Below are 16545 nucleotides of genomic sequence, written 5' to 3' on the forward strand. Positions count from 1 at the left end.
GTTTGGAATAACGTGCTTTAAAACATCAGGTATGATGTTGTATCGATCAGGTAGTGTAAGGGTTACGCCCGCTTCATAGTGACAGACCAAACTCCCCGTTTAACGCACCGCAAACAACCGCAAACAGTCCATTTGCACAACCGCAAACTCCCCATTTGCACATGTTTTAGTGCAAACTAGTCTAACTACTAATATAGTTGAAACATGCTACTTTTATTCATGCCAGACAACCATGCAGGCCAGACTAACAAACATGCCAGGGCCAATCATAGTTAACCACCTCAGATAGTAACATGGCTCCCTCTATATACAGAGTAAACATGGCTCCCTCTATATACAGAGTAACATGGCTCCCTCTATATACAGTGTAAACATGGCTCCTCTCTATATACCGTGTAACATGGCTCCCCTCTATATACAGTGTAAACACGGCTCCTCTCTATATACAGAGTAACATGGCTCCCTCTATATACAGAGTAACATGGCTTCCCTCTGTATACCGTGTAAACATGGCTCCCTCTATATACAGAATAACATGGCTCCCTCTATATACAGAGTAACATGGCTTCCCTCTATATACCGTGTAAACATGGCTCCCTCTATATACAGTGTAAACATGGCTCACTCTATATACAGAGTAACATGGCTTCCCTCTATATACCGTGTAAACATGGCTCCCTCTATATACAAAATAACATGGCTCCCTCTATATATGGTGTAAACATGGCTCCTCTCTATATACAGAGTAACATTGCTCCCCTCTATACAGGGGCGTACCTGGAGCATTTGGCACCCGGGGCAGATCCTTTATTTGGCACCCCCCTCCCCAACTTTGAAATGTAAAAAACAACTGCAATTTTTTTATGCTTATGCAGTGTGTGTATAGTGTGTACATTGTGTGTGTATAGTGTGTGTATAGTGTGTGCAGTGTGTGTATAGTGTGTGCAGTGTGTGTATAGAGTGTGCAGTGTGTGCATAGTGTATGCTGTGTGTATAGTGTGTGTGTATAGTGTGTATGCAGTGTGTGTAGTGTGTATAGTGGGTGTAGTGTGTGTATATTGTGTGCAGTGTGTATGCAGTGTGTGTAGTGTGTGTGTATAGTGTGTGCATAGTGTATGCAGTGTGTGCATAGTGTGTACAGTGTGTGTATAGTGTGTACAGTGTGTGTGTATATTGTGTGTATAGTGTGTGTATAGTGTGTGTAGTGTGTGTATAGTGTGTGCAGTGTGTGTATAGTGTGTATGCAGTGTGTGTATAGTGTGTGCAGTGTGTATAGTGTGTATATAGTGTGTATGCAGTGTGTATGCAGTGTGTGTATAGTGTGTATGCAGTGTGTGTATAGGGTGTATGCAGTGTGTGTATAGTGTGTGCAGTTTGTGTATAGTTAGTGCAGTGTGTGTATAGTGTATGCAGTGTGTGCAGTGTGTATGCAGTGTGTGTAGAGTGTGTATAATGTATGCAGTGTGTGCAGTGTGTGTATAGTGTGTGCAGTATGTGTATAGTGTGTGCAGTGTGTGTATAGTGTGTGCAGTGTGTATATTGTGTACAGTGTGTATGCAGTGTGTGTAGTGTGTGTATATTGTGTGCAGTGTGTATGCAGTGTGTGTAGTGTGTGTGTGTATAGTGTGTGCATAGTGTATGCAGTGTGTGCATAGTGTGTACAGTATGTGTATAGTGTGTACAGTGTGTGTGTATATTGTGTGTGTATAGTGTGTATGCAGTGTGTGTATAGTGTGTACAGTGTGTGTGTATATTGTGTGTGCAGTGTGTGTATAGTGTGTATGCAGTGTGTGTATAGTGTGTGCAGTGTGTATAGTGTGTATATAGTGTGGATGCAGTGTGTGTATAGTGTGTATGCAGTGTGTGTATAGGGTGTATGCAGTGTGTGTATAGTGTGTGCAGTGTGTGTATAGTTAGTGCAGTGTGTGTATAGTGTATGCAGTGTGTGCAGTGTGTATGCAGTGTGTTCAGAGTGTGTATAATGTGTGCAGTGTGTGTATAGAGTGTGCAGTGTGTGCATAGTGTATGCAGGGTGTGTATAGTGTGTGCAGTGTGTGTATAGTGTGTGCAGTGTGTATAGTGTGTGCAGTGTGTATGCAGTGTGTGTAGTGTGTGTATATTGTGTGCAGTGTGTATGCAGTGTGTGTAGTGTGTGTGTGTGTATAGTGTGTGCATAGTGTATGCAGTGTGTGCATAGTGTGTACAGTATGTGTATAGTGTGTACAGTGTGTGTGTGTATATTGTATGTGTAGTGTGTGTATAGTGTGTGCAGTGTGTGTATAGTGTGTGCAGTGTGTATAGTGTGTATATAGTGTGAATGCAGTGTGTGTATCGTGTGTATGCAGTGTGTGTATAGAGTGTATGCAGTGTGTATATAGTGTGTGCAATGTGTGTATAGTTAGCGCAGTGTGTGTATAGTGTATGCAGTGTGTGCAGTGTGTATGCAGTGTGTGCAGAGTGTGTATAGTGTATGCAGTGTGTGTAGAGTGTGTGCAGTGTGTGTATAGTGTGTGCATAGTGTGTACAGTGTGTGTATATTGTGTACAGTGTGTGTAGAGTGTGTGCAGTGTGTGCATAGTGTGTGTGCAGTGCTTGCAGTGGCTGTAGAGTGTATGCAGTGTCTGTAGAGTGTGTATAGTGTGTGTAGAGTGTTTATAGTGTGTGTAGAGCGGCGGGTGGGGGCCCTAGATGAAAATCCCCCCTCCCCCATCAAAGGTGACTAGGGGTCCCCAAGCCCCTAGTCACACAACCAAATAAAAAAGCCCCTACCTACCCCCCTCACCCTAAAAAATAGTGAGGGGGAATAAAATTACTACCCTGTAAAGTAAAATTCAACTTACTATTCAACGTCTTCTTTTTTCTAAAATCTTCATTTTTCAGCCCCCAAAAAAGCCAAATAAAAAGCCATCATACCCGTCGAACGTAAAAATAAAATAAAAAACCTGAGCGCAAAAAAAAATTAATCCATCTTCACCCATGGAGGGCTCCGTGTCAGTGTTTATCAGGGATCCTTAGGATAGGTGTCAATCCATATCTGCCAAGTGACCCTATGTAGGGGGAACAGTCCCTATTCTGCTCTGTGTCAGTGTCTGGAGGGAGTATCTGCAGTAACACAGGGTGTCTGGAGGGAGTATCTGCAGTAATACAGAGTGTCTGGGGGGAGAATCTGCTTGTAACATTTATATGCAAAAAAAATAAATAAAAAAAAATAATAAATTGAAAAAAAACAAATAGTTGCAGCTTCCGAATTAATCTAAAATGGATGCTGTCCAGTAGGTGGGAGGGTCTGCTAGGGAGGGTGTGCTGCTGATTGGCTGTAATGTGTCTGCTGACTGTGAGGTACAGGGTCAAAGTTTACTCAATGATGATGAATAGGGGGCGGACCGAACACCGCATGTGTTCGCCCGTTCGGGACATCACTAATGATATTCTTACCATTGTCTATCATGTACTGATCAGGGTATATAATTATAACAAATATTTACTTTTTCATAACTGGGTTGGTTTACAATTTTTACTTTTCCAGTATAAGGATAGATCTCTTTCAGACATTTGCCTGTACCTTTCCTGTACTATGTTTATCATGCACTGATCAGGGTCTATAATTATAACAAATATTTACTTTTCCAGAACTAGATTGTTTTATAATTATTACTTTTCCAGTATAAGGATAGACCTCTTTCAGACATTTGTCTGTATCTTTCCTGTACCAGGTGCCCTTGAAGGCACCTTTCCTTCCTTTCATGTGGATATACTGTACTCGTGATTTTTTCTACTAACATTTCTCTATGTATCTGTAGCCTGACATTTTTACTGCTATTACCCACAGAGTTCCACGGCTTATTTAGGCACCTCTGGTGCGCTAAATCACTTGGCACTATAGACAGGGAACCCATCGGCTCTAAATGAGCGTTCTGATACTTTGATTGTGACGATTTGATACTATGTACCCTACTGCCCTTTAGGCATGTGAGCCTAGTCACCTTGCACTTCAGCAAGGAAATCATTCGATCTACCCAAGCGTTTGTAACTGTATATTCATAATTGTTTACCATCTCCCCTCTATTGGATAATCATCAGATTATAGTATAAACACTCTTTATCAGCTCTCCATTTGGGAAGTCTCACAGTCTATTTGTCGGCACAGTTAGAGATTATTACTTGTGGACAATAGGAACATTCTGTTCCATTTTCTGTTACCATTAAAGTATCATCCGGTTACGTGTTCTCTACCCGGCTTGATTATTTATTATTTTTTCTTACCACTATAAGTTTGATTTTCTTACCACTACAAGTTTGTTTTATCATTGACACTGAGGTACTATATACCTACCCAGTCACCTGTATCTCCAGTGAGCTGACCGACTATTGTATCACAGCAGGGAGTTACGCGCTCCACCTGAGCGTTTGATACTTTGACTATTTCCCCTCGAGTGGATACTTTGTATCGCCTAGATCAGATTACACTATATACTTTTACAACTAGTTCCCCATCTGGGAAGTCTTACAATTTATCGTTACATTTACCAATCCAGTTATTTTATTACTGTTTATACCTTTGTACATAGTTCTTTCTGTATATCAATATATATATTGATCTTTTTGTGTTCTCGGTTTTTTGACTACCTAACTGACATTCTCTCTTGTCAGTAAGTCACTGCCGGGATTGTTTATTCCGACGTCCCAGTATTTACTATTAAAGGACTTTTTATTGCCCATTATTAGGAACAGACTCTATTTCCTTCTCCATCTACCCTGTGACAAAATGGCTTTTGTCACTGGGTCTGCATGTGACAAACTGCCCTACCCCCCTATCGCTTGGAGGAGCCGGATTGCTAGCCTCTTACCCTGGGATGCTGGCCCGTTAAGTCATGGGGTCTTAAGGCACTTGGGACAGAGCCCTCTGTCTCTGGATCACATCATTCACCTTACTTGCTTGGATTGTACATTTCCCCTGTTACACTCGTATGTGGGTTCGTGCAGTTTAACTTCCATTACAGCTGGTGAACTTAAACTTTACTCGACGTTATTGAGAACTGTGTTCGTGGGATCTGAGCGCTATTCGCCTATAATATGCGCTCAGATCCAAGCTATCTGGGGGTGTGTGGAATATGGGGACTTCGTTCAGCGAAACATGAGTTATTAATTTTAATACAGTTTTGTTAAAAGGTAAAAAGCACATGTTTCTCTCTGCCCGGAGATAATTAGGTTCTCTGCAACCACTTAAGCTAATTATCTCCAGGATAGAGAGGAGGGGTAAGTTAATTATCTCCAGGATACAGAGGAGGGGTTACACTCTTCCTGTGGGTGTGTATAAGAATTGTACTGTATACTGATTGGTTCTGCATATTTTGTTACAGTCTTCCACAAGGTCCCATGTGGGAGTTCCCTTGCTGGGAGACCCTCATAAAAGGGCTGAGTTTGGCCATCAATAAACACATTCGTTTTACCCCTTCATGAAGTCTCGACTCATGTTTAGGGAATTGGGAGCTATAATCACTACTTCACTCTTTTCAGCTTGGATTTCGGGAGACGCTACAAGGATCAGCGCTGCACGGATAGCAGGATCCTTTACACTGGTGGCAAGCGGCGGGATTTTCTCCCGAATGGATATACAGAACCGAATCAAGTAGTGAATAGCATCCTAGCGACACCGGTACCATGGATTTATAATTAGGGCAACGCTAGTATTCGTACAGTGCCCCTGGCTACAGCAGCATGGAATCAGCGTTCCATGAGGAGGAGCACCCGGATTACAGGGATGCAGCCCGGAAAGGCGTATGGCACGAGGCCATGGAGGACGTGCAGCGACAACGGAGCAAGAGTCTCCCCAGTGAGGAGCAGAGGTTGCGAATGCGATTGGCGCTGCGAAAGCCTCTGCTGGGGGAGCAGCCCCTGAAGGAGTGGGTGTCGGAGCTCGAGACCCTGGTATGGCAGGAGACCTGGTTAGAGGACGCATACCAGGCACTATGGTGGGACACAGTGCGGCAGGCTCCCTGGATGGAGGAATACCACAGACCCGAGGGTGAGGATTACAATGGCCCTGGTCTATTATGGGAGTCCTTTGATGAAATGGATTTTGGGAGCACGGGAGAGTCCAGATTCTGGGACCTTATGGACTACAGGAGAGACCTACACGATTGGCCTCCCGAAAGGGGGGTGAGAGCAGATCTAACATTCCTGGTCAGAAGGGAGTGGGAGCTGGAGCAGGACTACCAACATCTGTTCAGCTTGATCCACTCACAGCCTAACCTGCAGCACTACCACTGGCAAGACCCGGCTGAGGTACACCCTGCTCCGCTACCAGCTGCAGAGGTAGGGGACCTCATAGACTGGTCCTGGGAGGATCCACAGTCAGCAGGTGGAGATGGGACCGAGGTCTCTTCACCGGTCCAGCAGGGAATAGAGAGCCCAGTCTCCTTTCCCCAGCAGCAGGACACTGTATTAGGAGTAGAGACCGTCGGTCTCCAGCAGCAGAGCTGTGCAGCCAAAGGGGAGACAGTCGGTCTCCAGCAGCAGAGCTGTACAGCTAAAGGGGAGACAGTCGGTCTCCAGCAGCAGAGCTGTGCAGCTAAAGGGGAGACAGTCGGTCTCCAGCAGCAGAGCTGTACTGCTAAAGGGGAGACAGTCGGTCTCCAGCAGCAGAGCTGTGCAGCTAAAGGGGAGACAGTCGGTCTCCAGCAGCAGAGCTGTACAGCCAAAGGGGAGACAGTCGGTCTCCAGCAGCAGAGCTGTACAGCCAAAGGGGAGACAGTCGGTCTCCAGCAGCAGAGCTGTGCAGCTAATGGGGAGACAGTCGGTCTCCAGCAGCAGAGCTGTACAGCTAAAGGGGAGACAGTCGGTCTCCAGCAGCAGAGCTGTGCAGCTAAAGGGGAGACAGTCGGTCTCCAGCAGCAGAGCTGTACAGAAAAAGGGGAGACAGTCGGTCTCCAGCAGCAGAGCTGTGCAGCCAAAGGGGAGACAGTCGGTCTCCAGCAGCAGAGCTGTACAGCTAAAGGGGAGACAGTCGGTCTCCAGCAGCAGAGCTGTGCAGCTAAAGGGGAGACAGTCGGTCTCCAGCAGCAGAGCTGTACAGCCAAAGGGGAGACAGTCGGTCTCCAGCAGCAGAGCTGTACAGCCAAAGGGGAGACAGTCGGTCTCCAGCAGCAGAGCTGTGCAGCTAATGGGGAGACAGTCGGTCTCCAGCAGCAGAGCTGTGCAGCTAAAGGGGAGACAGTCGGTCTCCAGCAGGAGAGCTGTACAGCCAAAGGGGAGACAGTCGGTCTCCAGCAGCAGAGCTGTACAGCCAAAGGGGAGACAGTCGGTCTCCAGCAGCAGAGCTGTGCAGCTAATGGGGAGACAGTCGGTCTCCAGCAGCAGAGCTGTACAGCTAAAGGGGAGACAGTCGGTCTCCAGCAGCAGAGCTGTGCAGCTAAAGGGGAGACAGTCGGTCTCCAGCAGCAGAGCTGTACAGAAAAAGGGGAGACAGTCGGTCTCCAGCAGCAGAGCTGTGCAGCCAAAGGGGAGACAGTCGGTCTCCAGCAGCAGAGCTGTGCAGCTAAAGGGGAGACAGTCGGTCTCCAGCAGCAGAGCTGTACAGCTAAAGGGGAGACAGTCGGTCTCCAGCAGCAGAGCTGTGCAGCTAAAGGGGAGACAGTCGGTCTCCAGCAGCAGAGCTGTACAGCCAAAGGGGAGACAGTCGGTCTCCAGCAGCAGAGCTGTACAGCCAAAGGGGAGACAGTCGGTCTCCAGCAGCAGAGCTGTGCAGCTAATGGGGAGACAGTCGGTCTCCAGCAGCAGAGCTGTACAGCTAAAGGGGAGACAGTCGGTCTCCAGCAGCAGAGCTGTGCAGCTAAAGGGGAGACAGTCGGTCTGGGAGACCCTCATAAAAGGGCTGAGTTTGGCCATCAATAAACATTCGTTTTACCCCTTCATGAAGTCTCGACTCATGTTTAGGGAATTGGGAGCTATAATCACTACTTCACTCTTTTCAGCTTGGATTTCGGGAGACGCTACAAGGATCAGCGCTGCACGGATAGCAGGATCCTTTACATCCCCTCCCCCCCCCCCTGTTTTTGTAAAAAAAAAAAAAAAGATATAATAAAAAATAGATTGTTTTAATAAACATTAAACAGTTCTTTACAAATAATTTATTATGAGATGCATTACTGTACACATAATGACACTCATGGTTACATATCTTACTGTAGCATTTTGAAAACTACAAAGTTGCAGCAAAATATTGTTAAACAGTCACACTTTGAAAATAATGATATCATGCAACCAGACAAATGGCAATACTTGCTAATTTAGATGACCTTAAAGGACCACTCTAGGCACCCAGACCACTTCAGCTTAAAGGAACACTATAGTCACCTAAATTACTTTAGCTAAATAAAGCAGTTTTAGTGTATAGATCAGGGGTAGGCAACCTATGGCACTAGTGCCATGCACGGCACTCGAGGTGTATTTGCACGGCACTCAAGGCTGCTAGAGCCAAACGCACTCTGGCCTATCAGGAGTCTCAGTAAAACTTCAGATATCTGCTAATACGAAGAGGTGGTGAAGGACAATCCTCAATGTATGCATTGCAGCACATAGAGGAAGTGATCTCAGATCACTTCCTCCTAGCACTTGTGAATAGGAATCCACACTGTAGTAGAGCAGCCATCGACAGCTATCCCAGCTCCTGTCCTTAACCTGTACATGGCCAGCCTGGTCCCCACTGGAACCCAGGGAACCCACCCACACTGCTAGATATACACAGAAATGCAGAATAACCCTCCCCTCATACAAATAATATGAACAGCCCACACACACACACACAACACACAATGCCCACAAACGCAACACCACTAACAATCCACATACATGCACACAACCCCACATGCTGCCTCTCACATACAATACACCAAACAGCCCCCACACACTACCAAACACACAATGTGACATATCCATCCACACACAATTCCACAAGCAGCCCTCATACACAGCCCACATTCATAGGTATCATACACGATACCATAAACTACTAACGAACATATACAATATAATAGCTCATATACGCACAAATACAACGATACAAAGCGACTGCAGTCAAAATAACACAAGCAGAATATGGCAGCATACACACCTCAATTTTAAAAAAATAGGATCGGCACTCTACGGGACATCACAATCCTATATCGGCACAGTGCTGCTAAAAGGTTGCCTACCCCTGGTATAGATCATTCCCCTGCAATTTCACTGCTCAATTCACTGTCATTTAGGAGTTAAATCACTTTGTTTCTGTTTATGCAGCCCTAGCCACACCTCCCCTGGTTATGATTAACAGAGCCTGCATAAAAAAAAAAAAACTGGTTTCATTTTCAAACAGATGTAATTTACCTTAAATAATTGTATCTCAATCTCTAAATTGAACTTTAATCACATACAGGAGGCTGTAGCAGGGTCTAGCAAGCAATTAACATAGCAGGGGATAATAAAATCTTAATTAAACAGAACTTGCAATAAAGAAAGCCTAAATAGGAAGTGTTTATGGAAGGCTGTGCAAGTCACATGCAGGGAGGTGTGACTAGGGTTCATAAACAAAGGGATTTAACTCTTAAATGGCAGAGGATTGAGCTGTGAGGCTGCATGGGCATGTTCTATACACCAAAACTGCTTCATTAAGCTAAAGTTGTTCAGGTGACTATAGTGTCCCTTTAATTAAGTGGTCTGGGTGCCAGCTCCAGCTAGTGTTAACCCATTTTTTTTATAAACATAGTTTCAGAGAAACTGCTATGTTTATAAATTGGTTAATCCAGCCCTCAAAGCCTCTAGTGGCTGTCTCATTGACAGCCGCTAGAGGCGCTTGCGTGATTCTCACTGTGAAAATCACAGTGAGAGCACGCAAGCGTCCATAAGAAAGCTTTGATAATGCTTTCCTATGAGACCGGCTGAATGCGCGCGCAGCTCTTGCCGCGCGTGCGCATTCAGCCGAATGGGAGGAGAGGAGGAGGATCGGAGGAGGAGAGCTCCCCGCCCGGTGCTGGAGAAAGGTAAGTTTTAACCCCTTTCCTCTCCCCAGAGCCCGGCGGGAGGGGGTCCCTGAGGGTGGGGGCACCCTCAGGGCACTATAGTGCCAGGAAAACGAGTATGTTTTCCTGGCACTATAGTGGTCCTTTAACTTTTAAGGATTGTCTTGAAAGTTAGATATTACAATGTAAACTTAATTACAAAAATGCTACAAAGTTATTTAACAATGAAGTGTGTATTTGTTTTTTTGCATTTGTAGTTGTGATAGTGGTGTATTGATGCTCATATTTTCCCAGTGACCAACACTAATTTAATGCACTTCAGGATAATGAGAGGCTGTGAGAAAATTGCTGAGAATTGAAGCAGTATTTTCCACAGGTAATAGAAATGCTTCAATAATCCAATTGCCTTATTGGCTTGACGTCATCCAACCTCTTTTTCTTACATCCTTCTACGAATTGTATTGCCATTATTTCTGTATCAGCTTTAGTTCTACTTCACATGTTATTCACTATTGTTTATTGATCTCTATTCTCTCTGCATTTCTGGTTTTAGAACTATAAACTTCGATAAGGAATATCTTACGATAATGGACGTTATTATAATGCAGCTCAAGCCAGAAAAAAAGATACTGTCAGAATATAAAGATCTAAGCCGATAGTTGTTTAAAAAAAACAACAACAAAATGTATATAATTCAGGCTTCCCTGTTACATCTGCCCAAGATACAAGCTTCACATAAAGAGGCCTCATGAGGTTTAGTAATCTTCGATGCACCTGAATATGAAACATTATTTATCACCTCTCGATAACAGTTTTTCTTTATTTTGGTTATCAGCCTTGTCAACACTTCATGCTTATTGTCTCCTTTAAATGTTGCTGTCAGCATGTCATTTTGTCTACATGTTCGACACTTCTGCCTAAAAAGTCTCAAACGGACTTCTCCACTTGAAGATGCAACAAGGCGATAATGAAAAGTGAGAGAGACTCGAGCAGACTCCCAAGAGTGTCTGCAACTGGGACAGTTGAATCTAAAAATAAAAAGAGGACAAAAGAAGAATCATATTATTTTATGTAGTTTCACAAAAGATAGAATAACATCAGGTTATTTAACATTTAAAAGATATTTAGTGGAACAAGTAAGAATAGCTGATCTTTTAAAAAGATTTCAAAAAGATTTCCGATTTTTTGACATTTTTTTTACATAGACTGCAGTAAGAAAAGCTGACCACTAGTCTCTTGTAGTATACTTTGGATACTTACAAAGGAGTGCCCTGTTTTGGATAAGAAGACTTTGAAGCTATTTTATTTACAGTTTTCATGTCATACTGTGCAAAAAGTCTTGAGGTAGATCAATACATATCTGTGGTTACATTGATACCTTTTTACTTTCCCTTAGTTCTATACTGATGTGGCTACTTCTAGTTTGTGTATACTAATTTTCACGTCTGCTATTTTTATTGTTTTTTTGGCATTATTTTGGTTTAGGCTCTGTTTCCAAATTGCCTTTGTTGACCCAATTTCTGAGTAGGGCTTCCTGCTTTCCCTTCACAAATATATATATGCTGTGTAGGATGCAGTGTTTGTTAATATATAACTTTTCCATGTACGCTAATTATTTCCGGTTTCCTTACCATTTGATAAAAGTGTTTACCTGTTTAAAAATATCAGCATAAGAAAACAGAGACCAAGGCTAGACTGGGACAAAAATTCAGCCTGGGCATTTTAAAGCAGAGCAAATCAATAGAGTAGGGGGTGTTGTATTATCATTGACAAACACACAGTTTAAAGTGAGCATTTCAGTTTGATGCCTCTCAAGGACAGTCCATTTGCATAAATTACACACACTGCATCCATTACACACACACTACATCCACTTTACAAACTTACAGCAACCACTTTACAAACGTATGTATCTTTCTTCTCCCAGCCTCTTTGTATCTCTCTTTCTCCTCCAACTAATTTGTCTGTCTTTGTTTCCCCTTCCCCAGCCTATCTGTGTGTCTCTTCCCCCAGTATCTTTCTCCCCCTAGCCCATTTGTGTATTTCTCTTCTCACCCAGACCTTCTGTGTGTCTCTTTGTCCCCCAGCCCACTGTGTGTCTCATTGCCCCCTTCAGCTCTCTGTGTGCCTCTTTGCCTCCCCCTAGCCCTTCTGTGAGCTTTTTGCCCCATTCAGCCCTCTGTGTCCCTCTTCCTCCTCCACTTAGCTCTCTGTGTGCCTCTTTCCCCCCCACTCAGCACTCTGTGTGCCTCTTTCCCCCCAACCATCTGTGTGCATCTCTGCAATCTCTCCTCCACCCCCCGTCCTATGTGTGCCTCTCCTTTCCTATATGTGGCAGGTCTCACCCCTCCCGTATTTTGTGTGATAGGGACTGAAGCTGTTAAAAAATATATATATATATATATATACGGTATATATATATATATATACGGTATATATATATTTTAACAGCTTCAGTCCCTATCACACAAAATACAGGAGGGGTGAGACCTGCCACTATATATTATTAAGATTGCTCATTTCTGTCTTTATCTGTATTAACTTGAAAAATAAGTTAATATTTTAATATTTTTTATTTTATATATATATATATATTGATAGATTTTTTTATATTATTTTGAAAAAAAAGTGTTTGCTAAGTTTTACAAGAATATAAAATCTAAAAGCTTATCCAAAATAGTAAGTCGACAGTTATGCTGGGCTAGCATTAATAATGTGCCAGAAACAACAAGCAAACAATTACTATCATTTAGCAATCTGGATTCTGGAGTAGTCATTTATTGATCCTATAACACATTGTTAGTACATTCGTGAACTGTGAAAATATATTCACAACTTTCATATATTCACAATAAGACCTACATGCTATACTGGTTACTGCATGCCCTCTACCACTCATCTAGTAGGGAAGGTTGTGAATTAAGGTATTTAATAAATCTGTATTTACCTTCCCTTTATAATTCCAACCGTATCTGACATAATATTTGTGCCCAATCGAATAAAGTTACAATTACCTGCCAAATGAAGATGTTTGGTAAACCTTCCATCCTTGCTGTTGCTGAGTAGAAGTCAACTCTGAGTCAATGGTGTTATTAATGTGTAAAGTCCAAAGATGGCCATATTTCTGTGTGAGTTCTGCATCCTGGACTCTCTCGAAAGCTTTTTCCCATGTCTCCATGATATTTAAAAAGTCAATTTTGACTGTGGGGGAAAAAAGTCTTGAATTTGAAAGAGAACACAGTGAATATCTAGCGCACGTGTGCCCAAAAGGTAGATTCCCAGATGTTGTAGAACTACAACTCCCATGATGCTTTGCATGTCTTTGGAATGCTTTAGAATGACAAAACATCATGGAAGTTGTAGTTTTAAAACATCTGGTAATCTACCTTTTGGGTACTTCTGATCTAGTATACTTACTATCGAGTGTTACACTAATGTATAAATTAATTTTAAAATCGATCTCACTTCTCCATTTTCAGATTACATCAGCTCCCTAATATTTGCTATACTATATATATTTCAGATAAACATCTATCTGGGTCAATTTGTTAATCTTCTGTACAGGATCAATGTATACATACCGGTGTTTAGAATCTGTCTCTCTGTGTTGCTACAAATCTGCTCATCTCTTTATATACAGAACAAGCTGGCAAGCAGTCAAGAAAATCCCAAACAGCTCACAAGAAATAGAAACTGAAACTTACATGTCTGTATCCAGAGTTTCCTTTCTAGAGGAGTTTGTTGTTTGTGTTAACATTTACTTGTGGTGTAGAAACGTCCAGACATTGTATAAAGATAATTGACTTGAGAATATGTTTACACCTGGCTTCTCATTATACCGTTCAGGTTTACAATGTTATATGAAGTGCTGGGCGTTTTATTATGGGATGGAGAGAGATAAATTGTGTTCTTTCAGGTAATCATCTGAGCAGCATTCTGTTAATAATGCCCTGTTTGGGCTAGACTACCTTTTTCCATGTTTATTCGGTCAACATTAAATAAACTTTCCAAGCACTATAACCACTACAGCCCATTGTAATGTAAGTAGTCACACAGGTTTAGCACATTTTTACTTCTTACCTGGAGTCTGTCAGGAACCAATCCCTGTACCCAATACATCCTACAGGAGAGCTGGAGGTTAAGCCCAGCAGTACACAGCTTAGCACATTGGTTGACAGTGTTTTGCTGACAATTTCAGCCAATGAGCTAGCCTTGCTTCTCTCTGCACCCCTCGCCCTCTTGATTGTCTCATCATATCACCATTACCACCCCCTAAATCTTTTTTATCCCCTAACTCAACATATCCTACATGCTCTATTTCATCCACATCCTGTGTGTCTCTCCTTAACCTACTTACCTCCTTGTATGTCTCCTTATCCTTTTACCACCTTGAGGGTCTATTAATCCATTTACCCCCTTAGGTCTCTTAAACCCGTACCCGCAACTTTATTTATCCTAACTCCCCTTACTCATGTGTGTCTCTTACAACCAATTACTGATATTGTAGCATGTCTGAGCACAACCACAACAGAGAATCTGGCTCTGCAAGTTAATCTGGTCTCTCAGTGAAACGTTAGCCTTTAGGAGGCATGCAGTGAGTGGCCAAAGAAGCACAAATAATAATGAATGCCACATGCAAACGCCACATGCAAGCCCCCTCCAATGAGTGGAGTTAACAGACCAGGTAGAGCAGGACTCAACATTTCCACTAGACATTGGTGAGTGAAAATATAGCCCTGGTGAGTAGAAATAGTCTCTATTAACCATATATTGCAGTGGCCCATCCTCCAAACTCCCACCTAAGGGCAGCAGGTGGGGGCTCTAAGTAATAATGCAGTGAGAGGGTAGATATGCCATTGTCCAACCCCCCTCAATCTGTTTGAGTGCTCTGACAGATCTCACTTCTCTCTAGATTTGCTGCAAGAATTTTCCCACAGCAAGTCTCGAGAGAAGCACAACTTACCTGTAGAGTTCTCTAATTGCTTACAAACCAACTAATCAGAGCACTCTAATGAGAATTCAAGCTGCAGTAAAGCATTTATAAAGGCTTTTCCTGTTTTGAAGCTTCATTCAGCACAACGCCTGATGGGCTCAAACAGATTTATTTTTTGTGTATGAAAAGAGAAGAGAGGTGAGGGATACACAAAAAATATATATACAACGGAATACTAAACCAAAAGGGAAGGTAGATAAAATCTAACTTTTAATAATAAATCCTTAAAATGTCTCCCAAAACATGGAAGAGCCGATTACAACATACAGATCATAGTACTATGGACACACAAACAAACAAAACATAATAAAAGAAAATAGACAGAGGCTGGTCCACAGACTAGAACAATATATATATATATATATATATATATATATGTATATAAAAATATATATTACAAAAAGATACAAAAAAGGAGAATAGGTACCAGCGCTTGTATATGTGACAAATATTAACATAGTGTATATACAATGGAGATATGAAGATCAGCTGCTAAACACTAGATAAAGTAACTTCCCATATGATACAGTAAGAATGATGAAAAAAATATATAGATAGTGTAGCGCTTATTATAAATATGCAGTAAAGAATAGTAATTACCTTAAAGGTGGATGGTAGTCTACACTCAAAATACAGACTTATGCGTGTAATAGGTCAAATAGGATCGGGTTCTGTAACAATGTAAAAGATATCCACATAGTGTAAAATCGTACTAATACAGACTTAATCTGAAAGTAAACATAGGAACACTCACAAACATAGAGCTATTAAACCTAGCTCTGGTGTGGATCGCTTCGGGTCCGTTTAGGCGACCCACCCCTATATAGGAATGTTGTATGTGGTCCTAAAAAATGGAAACAGAAAGGAGACCGCAATAGGGTAGCACAGTATGTATCCCAAATATAGTGGAGAGGTAGGTAAGAATTATACTTACAAACCTGGAGCCCCTATGGCTCTGCAGTCTTGTAGTGTGTAGTAAGGGACTACACTCCCTAAGATGCAAAAGAGTCACCGGTCACCAGGATGGAAAGTTGAAAAAAAAAATTCCTTTTATTTGTTACACTTTAAATAGGTAAAACAATAAAAACGGAACAATGTCCACAATAAAATCCCAGGACGCGTTTCACTACAGGGTGTAGTTTCCTCAGCTGGGTTGAAGAGCAAATGCATGCTCCTGGTCTGCCGGTCTGTGTTTAAGTACCTTCTTTAATTGGCGGATGAGGATTAGATGTGCTTCGTGCCTCTACGTAATTACCACGATCAGGTAGAACGTATGAGGTGCAAGCCTCTGACCTCTGACGTCGTATGCGGATCAAGCCTCTTTCTCATGAGTGTGAGGTCATCAGAGTCTTTAGTGTAGAAGTTCGTAGGAGTTGGTCTTTATGAAGTCAATTTTTGCTCATTCAGATACTCATCATGTCCAATGCATAATGTTTATAATAAACCAAAGTAGAACAAAAAAGAGAGAAAATGTGTATTATTACTTTGAAGCTCTGCTAGTGTTTATAGTCAAGAGCATAAAGAAAAAACATGCAAACAATATGCGTGGAATTA

At 42.4% G+C, this 16545-nt stretch overlaps 1 protein-coding gene across 1 annotated transcript; it reads right to left on the bottom strand.

Annotated features, from left to right (window-relative positions):
• Nucleotides 1–9913: 9913 nt before the first annotated feature.
• Nucleotides 9914–13624, bottom strand: LOC134586892 (receptor-transporting protein 3-like). Its single transcript, XM_063442815.1, has 3 exons — nt 13580–13624; nt 13013–13199; nt 9914–11026 (listed from the first exon to the last, which is right to left on the bottom strand). The coding sequence occupies exons 2-3, from the start codon at nt 13174–13176 to the stop codon at nt 10693–10695; spliced, it is 498 nt and encodes a 165-aa protein (XP_063298885.1). The 5' UTR covers nt 13177–13199; nt 13580–13624; the 3' UTR covers nt 9914–10692.
• Nucleotides 13625–16545: the final 2921 nt, after the last annotated feature.

The sequence above is a fragment of the Pelobates fuscus genome, chromosome 2 (assembly GCF_036172605.1).
Source record: "Pelobates fuscus isolate aPelFus1 chromosome 2, aPelFus1.pri, whole genome shotgun sequence".
NCBI lineage: Eukaryota > Metazoa > Chordata > Amphibia > Anura > Pelobatidae > Pelobates > Pelobates fuscus.

What these genes read in the sequence shown, in the direction of transcription:
- LOC134586892 (XM_063442815.1), bottom strand. Translation starts at nt 13,176, where the DNA reads ATGGAGACATGGGAAAAAGCTTTCGAGAGAGTCCAGGATGCAGAACTC. An exon ending in CAAACATCTTCATTTGGCAG is followed by an intron (nt 11,027 to 13,012) that starts GTAATTGTAACT and finishes TTTTATTTTTAG; the next exon opens with ATTCAACTGTCCCAGTTGCA.